The sequence below is a fragment of the Numenius arquata genome, chromosome 2 (assembly GCF_964106895.1).
Source record: "Numenius arquata chromosome 2, bNumArq3.hap1.1, whole genome shotgun sequence".
NCBI lineage: Eukaryota > Metazoa > Chordata > Aves > Charadriiformes > Scolopacidae > Numenius > Numenius arquata.
Genome location: NC_133577.1, coordinates 12,120,488 through 12,142,507, shown reverse-complemented (window position 1 = coordinate 12,142,507; position 22,020 = coordinate 12,120,488). Strand labels below are relative to the sequence as shown.

Genomic DNA, 22,020 nt, shown 5'->3' with positions numbered 1-22,020 from the left:
AAATTTTATTTGAGTAGAATATGTACATAATTATCAAGAGACACAACTCCACTGTTTTCCAAAAGAATATGATAGACGGGAATTTTCTGGGCCATACAATCTTTATGGTTTTGTCATTTTTCTTCTCCCCGAGTTTCTTCTGTCATCAGAAAACTACCCTCGCAAGTTCAAACAGAACCTGTGGAATAGCAAACACGTTGATAGGAATTCTTACTTGATTTAATAATCCTTAAAACAGCTTACACTGTAAATGAGATAATCTGAAAAAGAAGTATAGCTGCAATTCAGAAGTTACTTGCGAAGAACTGAAGACTAAGCCCCTTGTACATTTACATTAATAAAATAATCTTGATTCTGAAACCATATATGAAGTATACAAACTGCACCTGTTAATACATTTTCAGTGAGATGGGGGGGGGGGGAACCCACCAACCTCTATGGTGATGAGTATTACTATCATCCACTCGAGGCGCAGAGCGTGCTTTTCATTCAGGTGGTTTCGCATTAGGTCTGTCAGCTCCATGCAGTGCTGAAGTTTTTCATTCATTACCTGCAAGAGATTCCAAATACATGGGAAATCCGGAGTCCGTAAATGGAATGAGATCACTAAATAAAGGAACACAATCCACAGAAGGGCTCACTGAACAGAAGAACTAGAAAGGTGTTGCCCTTTTTCCGCAAAAGAATAGAACGCAAAGCCCTGTAAGGCAACGTGCACAAGCAACAGCGTTTTCAGTATGAATGAGTCTGTTACTTCAATACGTTCACAAAAATAACAGGAATTTTGGTAAGCATCTGCAGGTATTAAACTGCTTTTGGGTGATACCTACTTGTGAAAACAGCCACAAGCAAAAGAAGATGCAGCTTATCTGAACGCCTCAAAAGTAACTAAATATTTAAGATTGCTGTACCACCAGAAGAGGTAGTTTTTGCGCTTCTTACTCTGATACAGCAGTAAGCGTTACGTCGCCCTTCAACGAACTGACCTGAACGATCATGTCAGTAAGAAGACTGCTTCACAACTCTGTTTTTTTTTTTTAACTTGCTTTCTTGCACACGTTTCAGAACAATGATTAAATCTCCTCTTCTTTATAACTATTTAAAGCCTAATTTAGTGGCTCAGGAAATACGCAATCCATTCATGTGAGGCATGGCTGGTAACCTAAACTGGGCAAAAGATGCGAGTGGGTTATGAACACATGGAAAAGGGGCTAGTGTATAAGATCCTATTATTTTTTATTCAGTTTCTACAATTAAACATTCGTGGAGCAGTCTGTAACCCTGCTAAGCCAAAGACAGCTGATCTGAGTGTGGAAATTCTCGTAAGGTACTTACCTTAACTCTGCGATTAATGTTGAGAAACTGGCAAGTCTTGTCATAAAGCTCTTCCAGTTTTTCTCTGTCCCAGTAGAAGTCAGGTGTTATCAGCAGGTCTGAACTCAGATTTATACGGTGTCTAAAAAGAATAGGTACTACAGTAATTCAAAGTTCCTTTTGGTGAATATAGGACCAAATATTTACATAGCAGTTAAAAAACCCCAAAGTTTTCCTGTAATTTTAAGTACAATATGAAAAGAATCTCATTTCATAATAAGAATACAATTGTAGTGATTGTTTAAAATTGGTCACATTTCCTGAAACTTTTCTGAGAATACTGTACCCCCTATACTCTGCACTGGTGAGGCCACAACTGGAATACTGCATCCAGTTCTGGGCTCCCCAATTCAAGAGGGACAGGGAACTACTGGAAAGAGTCCAGCAAAGGGCAACAAAGATGATTCAAGGATTGGAGCATCTCCCTTATAAAGAAAGGCTGAGAGAGCTGGGCCTCTTCAGCCTGGAGAAGAGAAGGCTGAGGGGAGACCTTATCAATGCTTATAAGTATCTAAAGGGTGGGTTGAAGGAGGAGGGAGCCAGACTCTTTTCAGTGGTTGCCAGTGAGAGGATGAGGGGCAACGGGCACAAGTTGGAACATAGGAGGTTCCACTCAAATATGAAAAAAAAACTTCTCCATGGTGAGGGTGACAGAGCCCTGGAACAGGCTGCCCAGGGAGGTTGTGGAGTCCCCTTCACTGGAGATTTTCAAGACCCGCCTGGATGCAGTCCTGAGTAACATGCTCTGACATGCTCTGGGCAATCCTGCTTCAGCAGGGGAGTTGGACTAGATGATCTTTATGGTCCCTTCCAACTCTAAAAAAAAAAAATTCAGTGAAATTCAGTGTAACAGTTTTGGGCATAAATGCCTTTTGCCTTATGGCAACACTGTCCCTGAACTTCTCACCTTCCTTAACTTTAGAGATCTGCAGAGAAGTCCTTGACTATGCCAGCAGCTGACTGAACCTGAATTACTACATGAATTAGTACTGGGAAGCTCCTTATGTTTAGTGCGTATTCTGGTCTTTGTATCATGCGCAACTTAAAAATTAAGTTCTGTGTAATACAATCTCTTGGGTGTAACCAAAAAAAGTTACCTTAACGCGAAGAGTTCTCCAATTTTCTGCATTACATCTGCATGAGACAGTTTCACCTTCCTTCGTGACTTCAGTATCTGCAGAGTAACAAGTTTTTCACTGCTTGATCAAGTAGCATGTACTAGAAGTTAAGTAGCCTGGAGTTTTACAGCCTGAAGTATGTGTATGAGTTAAAGTCTGAATGCATATCATCTTTATAAACATTTGGGGTTTGTTTGCTTAGTGCCTTGCTTATATAGTTTTGTCACAGTATCACCATGCAACTGTTCATCCAGGTTTTTCAATAAATCACTGAGTCATCATCAGTATCTGTGCAAAATCCTGGAGCATTTCTATGAATGATTTCCTGAACAAGAGATCATTTGTTTTTTCTTCCGACTATTGTTAAGTCATGACAGTGTTCTTTTACCTTGCTACAACTTAGGCTTCTTATAGACGGCTTCTTTACAACAAAGAAATGTGCTACCATTTAATTTTTCATTAAAAAAATTAATAAAAAGTATATTATTTCTTTTGAACCCTACGCATCTCATTTTTATATGCGACCTTTTATATACAGGCTTTGTACTTTAATTAAGTCTCATGAAAAACTGTGGGTTTAAGTATTTCACTCAAACTCTGAAAAACTGTGGTTTAAGTAATTCACTCAAACTCTTCAGTATATTCAAGTTAAAGCATATTACTTTCAGCCCAAGCTGCCACACACTGTGTTTGGCCACGTTTTTAAATGCTGCTTGTCCTGTCACTGATACACATTCAACTGTGGCAGCTGACAGTGGCACAACGTGGGAAACATTATTCCAATAGAAAACCCCACTCCCAATCCTTTAAAGACTGATGATTTCTCGTCCCACCGCTTTGCAGGTGTTCTATGTTGATGGCTTTACCACCAAATGTATTAAGCATTCAATGCTTTTTTCCATATCCTCAGCTGTGTCTGGGCTGATCCTTTACAAAGCACAGGAGAAAAGGAAGGGAGAGGTACAAACAAGGCCTCACCTCAGGAATTGACTGGATAGATTCCACAAAGTTATCCAATAATGATTCCCAAATAGCCAGCTTTACTGCAACATAGAGGTGACAAAGCACAACACTGTGAGAGGTAAATATGCTTTCAAATAATCATAACTTTAAATCTGCCAACATGCTGCTTCAAGACACGTTGGTACCTACAAAAATTATTTGCAGGAAGTTACTGTTAGTATTCTACAATCAATGTTCGTACAGCTACGGACAGATCTGGGCCGGGCACTGACACAGCTCTACAGGCAGAACCACCTTGAGCTTTTCCTTCAGCACAGAAGTTGTGTGTTTAAGAGCTCTACTGTATGTTCGAAGCCTTTGCAAACTCCATTCTAAGGAGGCTGGAGATAATGAGCTGCGCTGGAATCAGGCTGACTTCATGTGGTGCCACTCAAGCGTCTCCACTGTGTTTCTAGTGTCACTCTCCATTTGTCCAGTACTTGATGCAGCACCCTCAAACCATGGGGAGTTAGCTTGTATGGACACACTCCCTGCACTTGTGGAAGCTAAACTCAAGCAATTTTGGTTTTAGGTGAATATACTGTTCACTGAAGATAGAACTTCTCTTCTGTGGAAGCTTGTTCAGCACAGGCAATGGCCACACAAATTCTACCATGTCTCAGCTTGAGCCTGCCAAGATGTTTCTACAGGAAGATGATATAACTCAGGCCTTTGTTCTTTAGTCACAGACTCCCAGACAAGAATGAAGTAGCAACAGATCAAAAATTAACCCTATTCATTCAGAAAATTAATTAGGGAAGATTTAATTGTCAAAATGAACTCTTTCGTGGTAGTAACTGACAGTATCATCTAGTCAGGGCACTGATAGTAAATCCAATGCCAAGCATTTTTCACACTCATCTTTTGAATAGAGAGGCCTAATCCAAGTCAGTGACTTAAATGACATTTAATTTAGCCCCTGAAAAAAAGCCAATAGGCATTTTAGCTGTCACCAATTATTTGACGGAGGTTGGTTTCTGCTGTGTCATAAATGCGACTTGGGAGTGTACTTGCATCCTTTATTATTATTGAACATTATTGAACTGTTTTCCTTTATGATGTGCGTGTCTCACACTAATGTAAATTGGTACCAATTACCTGTGGGAATAAATCGCTTGCTGCATTATACGTGGCGCTACTCTTCCATGCAGTGGCTTTATGAATACAAAAACTATAGAGAACAAAATGCTTTTTTTCCCCTCAATAGCTCTCCTTTTGACAGTCAAGAACCATCTAGTTATGCTTCACTCCTTGATCAAACGGTGTATCACTTCAAAAACGTATGGCTTGAGGTCCCTTCTGTTTAAAGATGCACTTCCCCAAATACTACAGGAATCCTGTAATTTACCCTAAAAGCAGTAGGGGTAGACAGACAGAACAGATTTCCTTTAAAGATCTTTTTGAGGATGGCCTTACTGCTGCTCGCTTCTACTCCCACTTCCAACTTCATTCAAGGTCTGAAGCAGCAGAGAGGTCTATTTCCTCAAGCAGCAGCACCACTGCTGAGCCTGACTCCTTCCCAGTGCCTCCCGCTGTCTCCTGCCATGGCTAATAAGCCTGGAAAACATAATCCGTGACTCTGGTCCCCACCTTTGATACTGGTACACCTCCCCAGCTGGGAATCACTGCTCTACATTACTTCTTTAGCTGACATCTAGCTTTTTCTGTTACGGGAAATGATGTCAGGATGAATTACCCAAGATTACTAACAGGTTTCTAATACTGGACTCCACACTTGTTGCTCTCCTAGAATAGTTCTCAAGGGTGGGGGACAGGATGCTCAGTAGAATGTGTTTCTTTTGCAAAGTATGCTTCTTAATATGCTTTGTTCATCTTTAAGATGATTTACATTGAATGAGGTAATTCCAATTTACAGAGAACTAGAAAACAAAAAAAAGCTTCGAAAACTGATCCTCCCACTGAAGCACAATTAATCTTTACAGTTTGCCTAAACCGAACGCTGAGTCTTCTCCAACCTGCCACTGTACAGGCCCCACTTATAATGACATTTCACAAAATCTGTAGCATTAAGCTGGTATTACAAACAATATTAACTTACCAGAAAGACAAAGGGCATTTGAAAAAGCAAATTTCTGCAGAATAACTTCATCACTATCCAGCTCAGAATTTAACAAGATTTCTCCTTTATGAAGCTTTGACTGACCTCTGTAAAACAGGATTGAAGCATCTTCACTGACTAAGCCACCAGCAAAGGAACAGTTAAAGAACAATCAACAATGCAAGAAAGGTTGGCTATTTATATAAAGTATGCCATATCTATATGGGTATCTTCCCCAACCATGCATTTTACTCATGTTTAACCTGACAGTAACTAAAACAAATGACTGAAAATTAGTTCCTCCAGTTTAAGGCTAACATTATGACCAAGTTTTCTAGGTTGAAATGAAACTGCAGCAAGCTATGATGGTAACTACAGCATTACTATATACACACAGATAGCTCAGAGAGCAGGAGAGAGGCCAGCATCCTGCTTACTCCTTCTCCTCTATTATCCTTCTGTTTCGGTTTTCCTTTTCTGTCGCTTTTATCAACACCACTCCCTCCCTGATATGAGGTTACTTTTCCTGAAACCTCTGTTGCATAAGGGACCAGGAGCAAAGAAAAGGGGGCACGAAACTCGTTCCATTTATCACGTCAATCTCACTATGAAACTTGCATAAACACAATGGAATATGTCAGGAATCACACAACTGGATACTACATGCAGTTTTCAAATGGCCAGGAAAAAAAACCCCAAACCTGTCCTTTTATCAAGTTACCTTAAGTAAACTCAACCTCATTAGCTCAGCTTCTAGTATTATAGTGTCCTGTCTAGGAGTTGTTTTTTGGTGCTGTTGGAAAATTACAGATAATTTTTATAATCATTCAACATCGAGAAATATTTCTGTAGAGATGATTTGCTCCCCATGGTGAAGAAACATTATTTAACAAGGCAAGACAACTTGCAAAGTTTATCGTTCCACAGTATTCAAGTTACAATTTTCCTAGGAAGTGAAGTATGTGCAGAATTACATCTTCATATATGAATCTAGATGGCACTTAGGAAAGCCTATACAGAAAATCCTCTTTAAAATCAGATTTGTCTCAATAATGCATATTTACCTTCTCTCTATGAGATACAGTTTCTGTTTGGGATTAATGAAGAACATGTTCAGTTTTATGGGCATGGAGCTTCACAATTTGCAAAATCTAGTGCATAACCAAGTCACAAAGGCCATTTCTTGCAAGTTTAGAAGTTCAGCAAAATTTGTCAATTTAGATTTACTGTTTTCTCCTTTCCCCATTTTACTCTTTTGAAAAAGAGTAAGGAAAAGTATATTTTTACTAGCTGCTTTTGCTTGAATTTGTTTTAGATATCTATTAATATCAAGAGTGTCTGAAGATACTTACTCTCCTATTCTATAGTTTATCTCTTCATTCTCCCAATGGACTAGTGCAACCTCATATGGCTGAATTTCATGCTGTTCCAGTACTCGCATTATATTCTTCATCTAAGAAAAAGACAATTGCACACGTAGGAACAGTTACCATGCAGGATACCATCACTCTGCTAAGACCTCGCATATATATAATAGGTTGATGAATGCAACTTTCATGCTGAAGTTATTTAAATAACAACACATAGGTGTGGCTAAGTACAGAAATGATTATTAACACAGTTTACTTCTGAAGCTGTCTGTCACTCTGTGAAAGAATTTGTGGCTACGAACAACTGCAAGGAATTTGTGAAGACTAAAATGTCATTTTATGGCTGCATATATGAAACAGGGTAAGGATTAACGACAGCGGCAGTGAAGACAATGCAGACGTATTCAGTATTAGAACAACGAGCTGCACAAGATTTCTGGGAGACGTCCGAGTGTGGAAATGAATCTTTAGGATAAGCACATCAGGTGGCTGTTTCTGCCAAAATTACTAGTTTGCTGCTAAAATCAATAGTTTGGTTTCAGCTACTAGAGTTGGGTTATATTGCAAAAATCCTTTACCACTACAGGAATCTGTAAAAATAACTTCAGCTGCCAACATTCAACCCTGTACACAGCTACATGTGCCATTTTACTTGCAGAAGTAATCTGTCTTTTTCTTCTCAAGCACACTAAAGCCTGATGCAGGAAGAAAGAACCCTTTTCTCTCACAAAACTTTCTCCTCTGACATCTGATTTAGGATCCCTCATCCTTGTTCCTTTCTATGTGCTACAAGGCTCCCTTTGTAAAAATCATTCTGCAACTAGAAAAAATTCTGAACTAAAAAACCTACAGGTTTTTAAAAGGCATTTAGCTACACAACAGCCAATAAAAAAACCCAACAAAACACACCACAATACACTTTTGATGCCTAAATTCTTTGAAGAGGTGAATCTTCTACTAAGCCATACTCAAAACACTCTCTTAAAAATAACAGATATAGTTAATCTTTTAGTGCAAAACTGTATGCTAGTAAATAGTTCATGAAGCATATTCTACAGGCTATGTACTCCCAAAAAATCTATTGGAGCACCTGCAAGAGGGATTTTCTTTGCAGTGCTGCCTTTCTTCATTGCTTTCAAGAATTTTGGTGATACTGTCTATGTAAGACACGGTAACATTTTTCACTAAAAAAACCCAACCCAACCCTACAGCTGCAACTGCTTGTTTCATAACCCTGAATTTAGTATTAGCGTGACCAGTACCAGCCATATACTCCAAGTCTTGTGGTAACAAAAGGGTACAAAGAATTATTTTCATTTTTTAAGCAAGGCAGTGTCTGCTGTGAGGCCAGTCAGCTCAGCCAACCAGCTATGCTGCGTCCAGGGGCAGCTCAGCAATGCCAGCCCCGCTAAAACAATGCCAGAGTTAATAGCCAATCCATAACGTAGCATGCCAGACTTCCAAGAGTGTGTTCATTTGGATCCAAGCGCTCCAGCTGGCTTTGAGAAGTCGTTACTAATACAGTAATAATTATGCTGTTAATAGACTAACAGTCCTTTCCAGAACTACAACCAGCTCAGGCTTCCCAGGGCCAGTACAGAGCAAGATTTAACAAAGCTTTACAGACCGTAACCAATTCTGTGAAATTCATGTGTCTTGTAATATGCATACTTCTAAAGTTCTTCCATTGCTCTGGATAATGAGAAATTGTATTTCAGTGCTAGCTTTTTACCTATTCGGAGTAATACAAAGGCTTCCACTGACTGATGTGAGTTTCATCAAGGCCCAGCCTAATTTTATAGAAGGGACTACCTGTGACACAGTGCATTTAGTGAGATGTTCTGGATTCACTAAATGCAAATTCTTGCTATTACAGGCAATCACGTCACACAATTTCCTTTTAAAAAAAAAAAAAAACCCAACAGATGAGACTCCATCTCAAAGCTAGTTTTGCTTTTTGCCCTTGCTATTTTTGGTGGGGAAGATGTTACACAACCTTCCTACGCAGGTATTTGAAAAGGGTACTTTACATTTTAAATTTCTACTCATTGATCAGTCTGTAGTTATTACTTCTTCTGTTAAGTGTCCGTTAGTATAAAATACTTTTTCTTCTCCTAATAGTCATTCGGAAGTACATGTAAAAAGCAATTTTGTCCATCCACAGTGATTCTCTACATTCTGTTTTACTGAATTACTTTCAGTTTCTGTTCATAGAGCAGTTTGGTGGTTTGTTTTTTTTTTTTTTTTTTTTTGGTTTCAGTTCATCAAAATGTGTGCATAAAAACACCTCCTCCATTTGAAGGAGTTTTATGGGAGTTAAAACTTTGACTATGATTTCAATAAGCAGAAAGAGGCAGTTTTCCTCCTTTTATAAATAAAGTTAGCAAGGGACCAACTAAAGTAACTAGTGCTGACAAGAAAAATGTGGTATCAAATTTTCAAAGGTATTTAGGCATGTACAACAAAATTACATTTTTCGGAGTACTCCAGTGGGCAGAGGTGCCCAAATCATAAAAATCAAGAGGAGTTAGTCAGCCGTTCTTCGGTAATACCTGTGAATCAGTAGCATAGTTACAGCTGTAGCAGCCTAAGTAAGCTACAGGCAAGGTTTGAAGAGAGAACTAGTATCTTTTTGTAGGCCAGCTGATATACCAAAACCCCCCAAAACAGACAGGAAATCAGGAACATTTCAGGTCTGAAACGGAAAAAGCCAACTTGAATCCAGAAATTGTTCATGTCTGGAAATAACTGCTCTGTATTTTCCTTTAATGAAAATCCTACCATGAACTTCTGTGCATCTCGGTATCATCTATTTAATACACCATTTAATTTCACATACTCTGCCTGTATACAGATAAGATCGATACCTTTTCTCTTTGTATATAGAATCCAGTTTGACTTAACCAGTAGTAAAAATCAATATATTAATAAAACCCCCAAACTATAAATATATTAATAAAAACAGGTATGCCTGTGGCATATAATAAAGAGCACCAAACTATCATAAGGGGTATGTCAGTTCAGTATCAACATATTTTAACAATTATGCCAACCAATAAAAATCTTTCTTCAGGAAAATTGCTAACTGGTAGAACAAAAAACAGTATTAAAAAGTTGCTTACAAATTTCGTCTCTTTCAAAGTTATCCGAAAGTAAGTTTTGAATAGTTTTGAATGTAACGGGTCTAGAATGATACTTTGCTTCTACCACATTTCCTGTTACATTAGTGCCTTTCAAACAAACATTCACAGGTTGATTTTTCTGATCTACTTCTTCAGGATATAGAGCTGCAAGAACTTTCTTTTTGTCAATCTCACTGGATTAATGCTTCAGAGTTTTGGCCTGAAGTAGAAAATGTTATCCACTTGATACATCACACATATATTTGCTCATTTTGTGCAGAAAGTCAAGTTTTAAAGGTGATATATATGAGCAACCCACGCACTTGAGGGCAGCAGCAGGCAAGCTGCACTCATTAAGGGAAGAATCAGTCCTTTTCCTTCATGGAGAGATCCAAGCTCCCAAAGCCCAAGCATCCTGAGGATGAGGATGTTCCTTTGTGGGAACAACAAAACATCTACTTAAGACATTTTAACAGTTTTGCTTTACTTACACTTTTCTCTTCCACATTCCAAAACACAACAGCCCCTTCCCTGTGAATTCAAGGAAAAACTGAGGTGTAATTATACTGTTTTAAATGTATTTCAATGCAATACTCATTGTACAATGGTAATTTTTGTCACTGTTAATCAAGAAACTTAATACTATCTTCACAAAAACTATGTAATAGCTGCTTTTTAACCACAGTCTAATGAAAAAACACGAGAAGGTAATTTATTTTTTAACCGTTTAAATAATTCTGATTTTTTGTTTTATCATTCTGATTGGACAGTTATTCCTTGAGTTTCATGAGGTAACACAATGCAATGATCTATCAACCTGCAGCACTTCTTTCACACCATTGTTATTATTTTATTAATAATATTATTCCGTGTTTTGGGCATGATTTCTAGCTTACCTGAAGAAAAAAATCATGCCAGGATCATCTTCTTTTGCAGATTTCTCAGTCCCAATCACCAAAACGTTTGCAGCATCTAGTTTGAAATAAATGAAAAAATTGGAAAAATTAGTCAAACTTCTAAATATGATGGCTATAAGCATATAATTCCAGCTTAACAGTTACATGCTAACACTTCAGTCAGCCCCTTATTTTATTTGTCTCATGGAAATGCTCGCCAGGAAACAACTACAGTATCAAGCTACACTGCTTCTCTGAAGTGTCACACTCTAGACAGACTGAGCCGCTACGTTGAACTTCACTGGAATCTTTAGTTAATGAAATGCAACAGTTTTGGAGAACAAAAGACTTAAGGGAAAACTGATGCAGGGCATAGTAAATAAACAAGAACAGAATACAGAAGTGGACACGCAACGTGAGGGAACTGTGGAAGTTGCCCACAGCTGCAGAGAAATTACCATTCAAATCTACTTGCTCAGAACATCTTTCTCTTTTCTACATAGTAAAGGCACTCGAAATCTAAATCTGCACTCGAATTGTGCTGACTTTGCTTTGACAGTCAAAAACTTGAAAGAGCGTACCCCCAAGACAGGAGAAGGTACATCTGCATTTTCCTTCGGATCAGAAGTGTGCTTTTGAAACCAATCTTTCAGCCACCCTTATTTACCACACTTCTGGTGTGCATTGCAAAACAGTGTCAGAGTACTCAAACTGGATTTTTTTTTTGCATTAAATTAAACTGAAAGATGAGCTCCAAAAATGCATCTATGGTACTCCAACTGCTAATGGGCATTTGTTACAAAGGACCAGACTTGAGCTAGTGTTAAGGAAAAACTTACAAAATGCAGACGCTGGGTTCTCAAAACAGAGTTTTGTTTTTTTCCCCTACAGGCCTGCCCCAATGTACTACTCGCTAACGTAGATAAAGTTCTAGAAGTTCTGATGTGGTTTTCCAAAAAAAGGTTACTTTCCAGCATGACTCATTTTGTTCCAGAACTAGTGGAAGCTAGATGAGCAAAACCCCTTATCGTCTGTTATAAAGTGAGACTCCGCAAAAAGGAATTTGCAGGGCCTAACACCTAAGCCTTAAAAAGTTCAACCCCTTTGCAGAAAGATCACAAGTGACAAGGCATCAAATTCAGCCCGTGTACAAATTCCACTCTCTGCCTTCCTGCCCAAGCCATAGAGGCCAGGTAGACTAAGGCAGCAGAGAGAAATGACTACATATCAGAGGTAGCAATGACTACATACCCATGTAGCGCTTTTGCTAATACCTGAATCAAGACCACACAGTTGGTCTGTATGAACTCTTTTCTTTCACTTGCTATTCCAGTTCAGAAACACATGATTTGATGAATCACTAGAGCGAGTTTGGGGTGTGAACTTTGAGTTTACCATGGAAGAAATATTTGTCTGCATTTTCTCATTCGCCTTTTCAAATATCACCCTTATCTTTATTCATCCACTCCAGCCAAAACATACACAACTGAAAAGAATTTGCTTCATTGTAAGTGGAGCTACAGGATCTGCCTCTAAAATATTTTTGAAGAGGTTGAATAATGTTTAGGAAGAACACTACAAAGCAACAAATCCTCACAGTAACTGTTGATTTAGATTTCTATGTGCTAATATTTTTCAGTTTTCCAAGGTTCAGTGTTTGAGCTTATAACCAACCACTGCTACACGCACAAGCCAACCACCACAACACATCTGCTGGCACAATCCAATGTTCTTTCATCACTACTTCCTCCAAACTTTTGATAAATAGAGCATCTATTGTGAGGAGTCAAAAACACACCATAAAGAAATGAAAGAACTGGCAAAACCCACACTCCTCGAGTAAAATACCAGCAACGTTTGCCTTACGATAATTCAGTTATGCTGGGGATCGTAGAAAGTTTCTGTCCCAAAGGTGTGAAATCAGTGTTAGTTTTAATACAAAGAAAATAGAAAGGAACATGAAGCTTATACTCTACAGCACCTTATTTTTCCATGTTCATCTTCCTGAGCAAGCTGATCATTAGTAAATCTTGTGTTTGAAAGAGACCCACCAGAGCATTATGGCACTTAGATTATTAAGTGTTTGAGAGGCAACCAGATATTTGATAAGCTCTACTGAAATGCCCATAAACACTATTTGTCACTGTCTTAGCTTCATATAGTCTGTTCAAAGAAGAAAAAAAAAAAAAAAAAAAAGGCATTCTCTGCCAACATATGAAAATCACAGCTGTTCTAGGGCACAAGGTTCCTTAAGCTATAAAAAGCTCCATTTGTTTTTCTCTTGTAGTATGTATTTCAGCTATTTTCAAGCTATACTTTCCCAAGTCTTCAGAGATACTTTGTATGGAAACTAGAACCAATTATTTTGTTGAAGCCTAGCTAAGTAAAGCATTCAACAATTGCTAGGATATATTTGGCCCCAAAAAAAAAAAAAAAAAAAAGTATCAACTGCATTCTCTTTACTAGAACTAAGCATTTATGTACAAATCTATGTCACTTAGTCAGCAATATTCTCTTCTGCAGGCCTTCCTCTCCAACCCTCAGTGACTTACACTAATAGAAGTGTGGATATGGAAAGAAGATGCAACACTTCAAATTACAAACCTGTTTTGACAGCTGAAGCACTACGGTGCTTCACATTACTGAAAGATTAATTAAAATAAAGAAAAGTTTCAGAATTTTTTCACTTAGTGAATTTCTATAGAAATTCTTCATATCAGAAAGTTTCTAAATTTATTTTTCCTGCGTGCGTCTAATTTTTCAATACTTCTAGTGCTATTGTAATTGAGGGAAAAATTATCATAGGGTAACAGCAAGTGCTGGTTGTACTGCTATTCTGAAAGGTTTAGTTGTGGGTTTTTTAGGCAAATGGAATTTTTAAGCAAAGCAATTTTTATAGGCAGTATGATATATTGCAGGGTATTACCAGAATCAGAATACATGAAATTATAAAAATTAAATACCTCACCCATATTCCATTTCCCAAGGTATAACATTGCTTTTAATATGTTTCAAAAATCTACCTCTAGGCAAACTTGTTATTTCAACATATCCATGTGAAGTCAGGTCATGACACAGATTACCAAGATGATATTCATCTGCTGTTGCAAAGGCTGTGCACTGCATCAGATTCTGTGCCAAAGGAATAAAATTTGAGTTAGGGCAAGGCTGAAGCAAGATGTTCATAAGACAATTCTTTGCCTCAAATTTATCCTAAGAGTGACATTTTTCATTTATTCACTCTTTTCTACGATATCATTGCCATGCTGTCCACCTGGTGTACAAATACTATCGAGATTACTTGCTCCCTGTTAAGTGGGAAAGCAAATCACAGACTGAGATCAAACCAGGTCACATGAGTAAATTGCACCAAAAAACTTTGTGATAGAGCCACAAAGTGAACTTTTCTTCCCCGAACACCAATCAAATGCTTTGACAGTAGAGCTACACCTGCTACTGCTCTCCCATCCTACAGCTTATGACGTACTTGGCTGACTACCGAAATCAAAAGCAAGACACCCCCAACATCAGCTTTAACATTCATATTTTAAAGATAAACGGAGTTCAACAATCCCAGCCTGCTTCTCAAGCAGAAGTTCCACGTTCTTCCACGCACAAAGCTCACTGCCCAGGTAACCCCTGGGGTAGGAGCCATTGCAGCACCACGGCACAGAAAATCTCATATCTTCTGGGACAGTTGTAGGTGCTGCAGATCTACAGTGTCCATCCTGAGCTGAGTCTTGCACTAACAACATGGTCTCGACTGACACCACAGTCAAACAGCCTACAACAGCCAGAGTTTGTCTCAATATTCCACAATCATAAATAACTAAAATGCCATATTGAAACAAATGACTGGAAAAGTGATACTGACTTGCAACGAGACTGACTCATGCATGGCAAAGAAATCAGAAAGTCATCTGTGCAAAGATTTTCTTGATTAATCAAACAAGTCACAATAAACCGATTTAAAAATTCTACTACTCATTTTAAGTGGATTTCTTTGTTCTGATACCATCTGTCCCATGATAATGTTTTTTAGTACAATGTAGTGGAAGATATCCAGAAAGCAATGTGTCTCACGGATCAGTCACTTCCCAGCTTTTTTGTAACTAATACAAATGGGTATGTAACTAACAACAAATGAACAAAAGAACTGTACTCATCTGCAAACATTTATACCCACAATACACTTCAATACATTTTATACTCTTGTAGCACTCATACGCTATCAAACAGCAAGGCTTAAGAAGACTTCTACTCCATGGGGGGCCTGTTACTAGCCATCAGAATCACAGCCACACATTTAAACCTTCTTTTCTTTTTTTAATGTTAACATTTTGTTATCGCTGTAAAGCTTTGCTTACTTATCATCTTAATTAAGTAATCACTAACAGAAAATAAACTTTAAAAGTAACTGCAATATTCAATGAGCAATTTTGTAGGCATATTTCCACGACTGTGCTACAAGGCTGAGTTTAACAGTGGAACCAAATTGTGTTTTCATTTCCCTTACTGCAGTACTGTTGAAAAGTTGCATTATCATTATTTCCTCTGTATAAATCCATCCTCAATCTCTAAACTGCCAATGCAAATTATATATTTCAGATTCTTCCAGAAAGCTCTGGTTATTAGAATTACACACACTCTGCCATGAAACTCTTCTGTCAAGAGCTAAGGGAGCAAACTTACCTTCAGCTAGTATATAATCTGAAATTCTCTATCCTGCTCCATGATTCCCATAGTTTATTACTTGTGCTCTTGCTCATTTCAAGGCAGATGCACTACAGGACAAATTCTATCTTACTGCTGGAACTTTAGTTTCAATGTAAAGACTTTACATTTACTTAGAACCAGAAGTTCACGGCTAAGACTACATGCCTGAAGCAGCACTTCAGATACGCACTGGTTTGCTTGATTAATACACCTAAAATACATGTTTTCACAGGCTCTCTGGATGTCTAAACTCCCATGATAGTTGGCGGAGATATAGCCAAGAAGTATATACCCTGAGTGAGTCAGCTAATCCTAAAATAGATGTGTTAACTGGTTGGTCAGGCTTAATGGCATACTTTCTGTTACATCACTTTCACCTGCAAACTTCAAAATGACAGAATACAAGATGTGTACTGGTGCTAGAAAGAAACTCCAGCTACTCACCACCCTCCTCCTTTCTGCCTACAGCTGGGGATTCACTGAGATTCTTTTCAGAGCACCACAACAGCTATCCTTAGGAGGAGCCATCCTAAGCACCTGAACAATTAATTTTCCATATCAACTGCACAGGCTCATGGAACCACAATTCTTGCCCATCCCTTCCACTTTAAGCATACAAAAAATTTTAAGAAAGAAAACCTGTAAGATGAATTTAAATTCCCACAACACCATTGGAATCAGTTTTTATCTTAAGCATCGTAAATACTACATCTTTACTTGACTTTCAAGCTTTTTCTAGACTACACAGCTATAACTAAAGATTAGCTCAGAGGCTTTTCATGCTACCAGACTTTACAAGATTAACTAAACTGAGTAGTGGCACTACTCACTGATGGACTAATTAAAGTAGTATTTTAATTAGTTACTGCTTAGTAACAAGTTTACTTTTACTTAGTTACTTCAATAAAGTTTCTGCTTTCAAGTAACTCCTCCATCTGTCCTGAAAAAACTGGTCTTCCGACCCTTTATCACTGCTGGTGCTCAGTAGTCTGCCTGTAAACAACACATGAAGACCAGTGCTGGGAGGGGGTGAGAAAAACCTCATTCATGGACTGTCCTGCAAAAGAAAGGTGTCAACTGTCAGGCCCTTCCAGACAGAAACCAACAGAGATCCTCGGGGTTCATCTGAGAACCTTAGAAGCAGGCTTGGAGGGTGGCAGACCAAGAAGGAGAAGACTCCACAACCTGCCTCCAGGTAACTGCCCTGGCAACAGGGCACGCATCACTGGAGGGCTTTTGGTTGCCTCCACACCCACACAGAAGGCAAGATCAGCTTTTTCGTGACACCAGGGTTTAGGGAAAACCAACAGCATGCTGAAAAAACCCTCAAGGATTCACCTTGCAGAAATCAGCCACATCTTTTAGTTATTTCTCTGTACTACACACCTATAAAGAAATACACAAACAGGCAAAAAAAAAAAAAAAAAGCTTATTCCGAAATACCGTCAGCCTGCAGTCAAGGTGAGAGCCTCTCTGTACCCCTGTAGATGAGGCTGTCTATCTGATAAAACCACATGGAGATTATTCAAAAATAGCAAATGTTTTTGTTAGGTCTGAGTTTATGTGGTTTCTGGCACAGCATTTTGCCATGTGGAAGCTTCCTCAGAAAGTATATTATTATTTCAGTATATCAGGCAGTATTTTCTCCATTTCTTCACAATGGAAGAAAAGTAAAAACAGCAGTGCATATTACTTGCATATATATGTATGAAAATGTCCAACAAAGAAATTGTTTGCTTTCTATGCTGCCATTTAAAAGCCTCAACAATCTAAAAAAAAAAAAAAGTCACTTCAATTCACCCACCATCAAAAAGAAGCAACCTCTGAAAGTAATGCCACAGCGTGAATAACAAGCTTGAACCATTACATGCTGTTTCAGGACTAATATTCTTCACTTTCTCTTTTCAAAGCACCAGGAAAATTCAAGTGGGAACGAAATTGTCTATAATGCAGTCTTTATGTTACCTTAAAACATACTCCTGCTCATCACACAAAATATTAAACAGAAGCTTAGCTGATGAGGAGGCAAGCATTAAAACCTCAGTTTCTGTGCTCACATTCCGTAGATCATGTAACAGACACATTTTGCAACGTGGAAGCTATTTCTGAAAGCACAATACTTGTTTCAGTCTCATCTAGAATACTATTTTATTAACAATACCCTGGAACACAGTTGTAGCTTGAGGAGAACAGTAACACTTCTGACACCAGGATTTCCCTCGGAGAGCTTATATTCAAGTACGCTCAAGGTCTGCCTTGGCTAGTACTGAGGCTTGCAAAGAACTATCTTAAGGAGAAACAGCCACAACTATGCACCATTCCACTTAATTATCTCTCATTTTATCCAAACCAGTTTCCTGCTGGAGTTACTCTGTAGACGTAGGAGCCTGGAGATCAAGGGGCTATTTCTACACATGGAATAATCTTCCTTAAGTAACACAGGCTACATCTGCACCTCTGTTTCCCATCTGAAACTTAATCTGAATATAGACTTAATACTATTTGCTTCCATCTTGATTTCTGTTTGAGTGAAGCCTTAAAATTAAGCAGAACTGGACAGGCAAGGATACCTAGGGAAAGTCAAATTATTCTAAAAGCTGGACTTTATTTCTCAATACTAATGTGACTTGAGAGCACTGGTTAAAATGATTTTTAATGGATTTTGTCTTTCTGCTTTAATAATAACTTATCTTCCTTCTACTTTTGTTTACACATTGCTCATAAATTTCCGTTTTATCTTCAAAATACCAGACATGCTAGTTTCTATCAAACTTGTTTCTGTTTGCAGAGTTTCAATCTCTTCGTGGCCAGGCTAGGGTTAATAACGAAAAAACCTCCTCACCAAATAAACATGTTAATTTCATTAAAATGTTAATTAAACCAAAATCTGAATCTAAATTAAATTGATGAAGCTCCCTTAATGTTATGCAGACTGTAAATTTTATACTTTACCTCCATGTCCGATAGTAGTGGCTGGTTAGTTCTGGATGGCTGCTTGGTCCTTGGTGCCTTCGGAGGCCTCTTAACTGGCTGGTTACTGGGGTTTGGAATAATTTTACCAGCTGATACAACTGAGTAAAATCTTGATGATATGTTCCTAAGCTTTTTAATACACTCTGTACCGAGACTGTAGTTTTCCATCATTGCCACACCAAAAGGTTTCCAGGATGGAAAAACTCCCTCCCCACTCCGATGAGAAACATTTTTTCCCATAGCCGATACATTTCCTTGGAGAATTTGCCAATTCTTGACTTGCACATGTCGACTTGTCAAACAAGGGGAAGCCGTTTTCAGAGCATAGAAATTCCAAGACTTTGCTGTTCTGTGAGCTGTTCTGTCAACTTCATTATCCAGCTTTAATAGCGGATGTCCAGTTTTATTAAAGCTTTGGCACTGGCATATTGTTGTTAAAACGTGGAAAGGTCTAGCCTGAAGGCGCAGAAGTTTCAGTCTCATTGCTTCCCTTGGAACTGTATTTAAAACAAAATACATCATTCCATCAATCCTATGGAAAGAAATAGTATTATTTTCCCCTTATCTAAAAAGGTGACCCATACTGTTTTTGCATGTGTTAGTACTCCTAAGCACATGAGCACTGGTGGAATTAAACAGCTTTTTTTCAATGCTATGGAAATGCTCTTAATTAAGATCAAAACACGCTACAGAGATGTGCTTGCAACACATGGTGGAAAAGTGAAATTGGTTGCTATGTCAATATGTAAGCAGGCATCTTTTCCCTCGATTGCTCATTTTGTGTAGCAGCCTTTACTCTCAGTAACCCCACCGACGAAATTACTCATGAGCAAGCACACACCTTAAAGAGGATATCAGACTCTGAGAATCATTATTTTATACATAATAAAAACCACAATTATGTGCTTGTATGGGAACGTCACCTACGGAATACACAGATTGGCCAGTGTGAGCTCAAACTGCTGTACTGCAAACAGCCAAGTATGGATTCATCTCTGTTTGTCTGTCATGAACAGAGGAAGAGGCGAGTCAATCAGGTTACAGTCTTGATGCTGCTAGTGCATACTGGGGCAACAGGGACCTCAAGGCCTGCTTGTAGATCTGATGGTAACATGATGCCGTCCATATTCTGTAATTTCAAACTAAGCGCAAATCATTATACTTAAGCTACATTGTATGAACTAATCAAATAAACTTTTAAAAGTATTCACAGACTGAATACCTCAGTGCGTGTGTTTCACTTGCTGAAAAATCACAAAAAACCCTGCCCCCACCTGCTTTTACTAACCAAGACCATTTCCATCATGACACAAAATCCATGTTCAGCAAGTTATTAACAACAAAAAAAAGTCATTAAGTTGTACAGTTTGAAAAACCTGCCAATTTCATAATATTTTTCAAAAACTGTGTTAAGAAGGATCTTCAATACCACCGCATACGTTTAACGTAACAGTTCAAATCAGCATTTTCCTGTGAGAACAAATCATTGTGGGCCAACTGGAACAAGCCCTCCATCCTGACAAGGATATCTAGATGTTAGCACAATACATGCTCAACTTGAAAAACGCAAACCCAAACCTCATCCTGACACAACTTAATGGATGGGGACTACGCTAATTCTGGTGAAAGAGGTATACAATTCACCACCAACAACAAAAAAGACATAAAACACTTTTAGGCTACCACAGAATAAGTAATTGATATTTGGCATAATCTTATATGCTCTTCACTTGTAGCTTTTTGCCCAATTTGTAAGCCTGTTATTTGCATACTTATTAGAATAAACTAATTATTATATAAATTTTAAACGTCCTGTATTTAAAAAGTGGCCCAGAAGACTCTGCCCAGGACAAGGCACATTAGCCTGTGTAAAGGCCCGTGCCCTCTGGATAATCAAGACCGCTGAAAAACTCGGCAACCACAACCCAAGGCGGTTGAAAGCCAGGGCAAGGGCAGAAGTCTCCGGTAGCGTGGTGTGACTAGCGGAAAGAGACTCACAAATGCCAGGCAGATCTGTACTTTCCTAGCCAACAAACACCTTTTGTTGAATCACAGTGACCCCAGGGGTGATTTTTCAACTGTACAGGCTAACAGTACGTTACAAGGAAGCAGTGACCATATGGTCTAACTTCCACCCAGGAGCCTGGATGCCAGACGCATGGCAGCAGAGGCACCTAGCCGGCAAGTGGGGAATTGAGCAATCCACGAAACAAGCGGGGTAAAGCGCTACCACCACAGGACAGCAGGCGCCATCTCCGGGCAGCAGGCATAAATCGGCCCTTTATTCTCCAACGTCTCTTTAACACAAGACAAACTTTATTCATGCCCGTTGCCTTTTCCAGATCCGGGCAGCCCAAGCTTACTGTGGCAGGGCCGGCGAGATGGGCGAATAAACTAGGCCCACTCCGCCGGCGGCCAGGCCTGCCCGGGCCCTGAAAGGCCTCACCCACCACAGGCCAAGAGCGCCCCCTCCGGTATGGGCGGGGGGAGTGGTAGAACCCCGCTCCCATTGGCTGCCTGCCGGGACGGACAGGAAGTAGGCCGCCACGCAGCCAATCATGAAGCGAGAGCGCCCCCGCAGGAAGAGGGAGGCCAGCACCGCCCCGGCCCGCGGCGCTCGGGCCCTGCCCCGCGGCGGCCTGCGCGCGCCTGACGAGCGCCCCTGGCGGCCGCGAAGAGGCGCCACCGCCGGGCCCAGCGGCGGCGCGCGGGGGGGGTACCTTCCCCCTCCCCCCGCCCTGTCCCGTTCCGTTACGCCGCGCCACCGGCGAGGATCGCGCGGCCGGCTGGGCAGCGGTACCTGAGGGGGGTGGGGGGCGCGGAGGAAAGCGGCCTGGCCGCCTTCCTGCGGCGGCTCCGGCCGGGGCAGCCCAGGGCGGGGGAGGGGGCGCGAAGGAAGGGATGGGGCAGGAAATCGGCCCCATCTGTCCTTCCCGTGGGCTGGGCTCCTTCTCACCCCTGAAACTGCCTCCTCTCGCTCGGCCCGTGGGCGTCGGGGGGCCCTCGTACCAGCAGGAGGAACAGAGCCGGCGGGAAGGGCGGGCGAGGCCGCCCCGGTTCGCCCACCTCCTCCCGCGGGCGCTGCGGCAGGGCAGGCCCGGCCCGGGGGCCTTCGTGCCGCCGTCCCGCCCCCCGCTCCGGGGGGTGCCGCCAGGGGCTCTACAGCCCCTTCCCCCAGCACAAGTTCCCTCCCGCAGCCCCGGGAGCCGCCACGGGCCGCCCCGCCGCCCGCCCCTCCCCGCGGGCCCGCCCGCCGCCGCCGCCGCCGCGGCGGGAGGGGCGAGGCGGTTGCCGCCGCGCGCGCCAGCACTGACCTGGGGGAGGGGGGGGGGCGCGCCGCTCTCTCCGCCGCGCGAGCAGCGGCCCCGCCCACCGCCCGCCGAGCTCCGC

The 22,020-nt window shown here is 40.5% G+C and overlaps 1 protein-coding gene across 1 annotated transcript; it reads right to left on the bottom strand.

Annotated features, from left to right (window-relative positions):
* On the bottom strand, positions 1–22,007 carry RMND1 (required for meiotic nuclear division 1 homolog). Its single transcript, XM_074144607.1, has 12 exons — positions 21,945–22,007; positions 18,610–19,127; positions 13,965–14,073; positions 10,942–11,017; positions 10,537–10,576; positions 6,906–7,006; positions 5,554–5,660; positions 3,471–3,535; positions 2,472–2,548; positions 1,336–1,456; positions 434–550; positions 1–178 (listed from the first exon to the last, which is right to left on the bottom strand). The coding sequence occupies exons 2-12, from the start codon at positions 19,111–19,113 to the stop codon at positions 146–148; spliced, it is 1,350 nt and encodes a 449-aa protein (XP_074000708.1). The 5' UTR covers positions 19,114–19,127; positions 21,945–22,007; the 3' UTR covers positions 1–145.
* Positions 22,008–22,020: the final 13 nt, after the last annotated feature.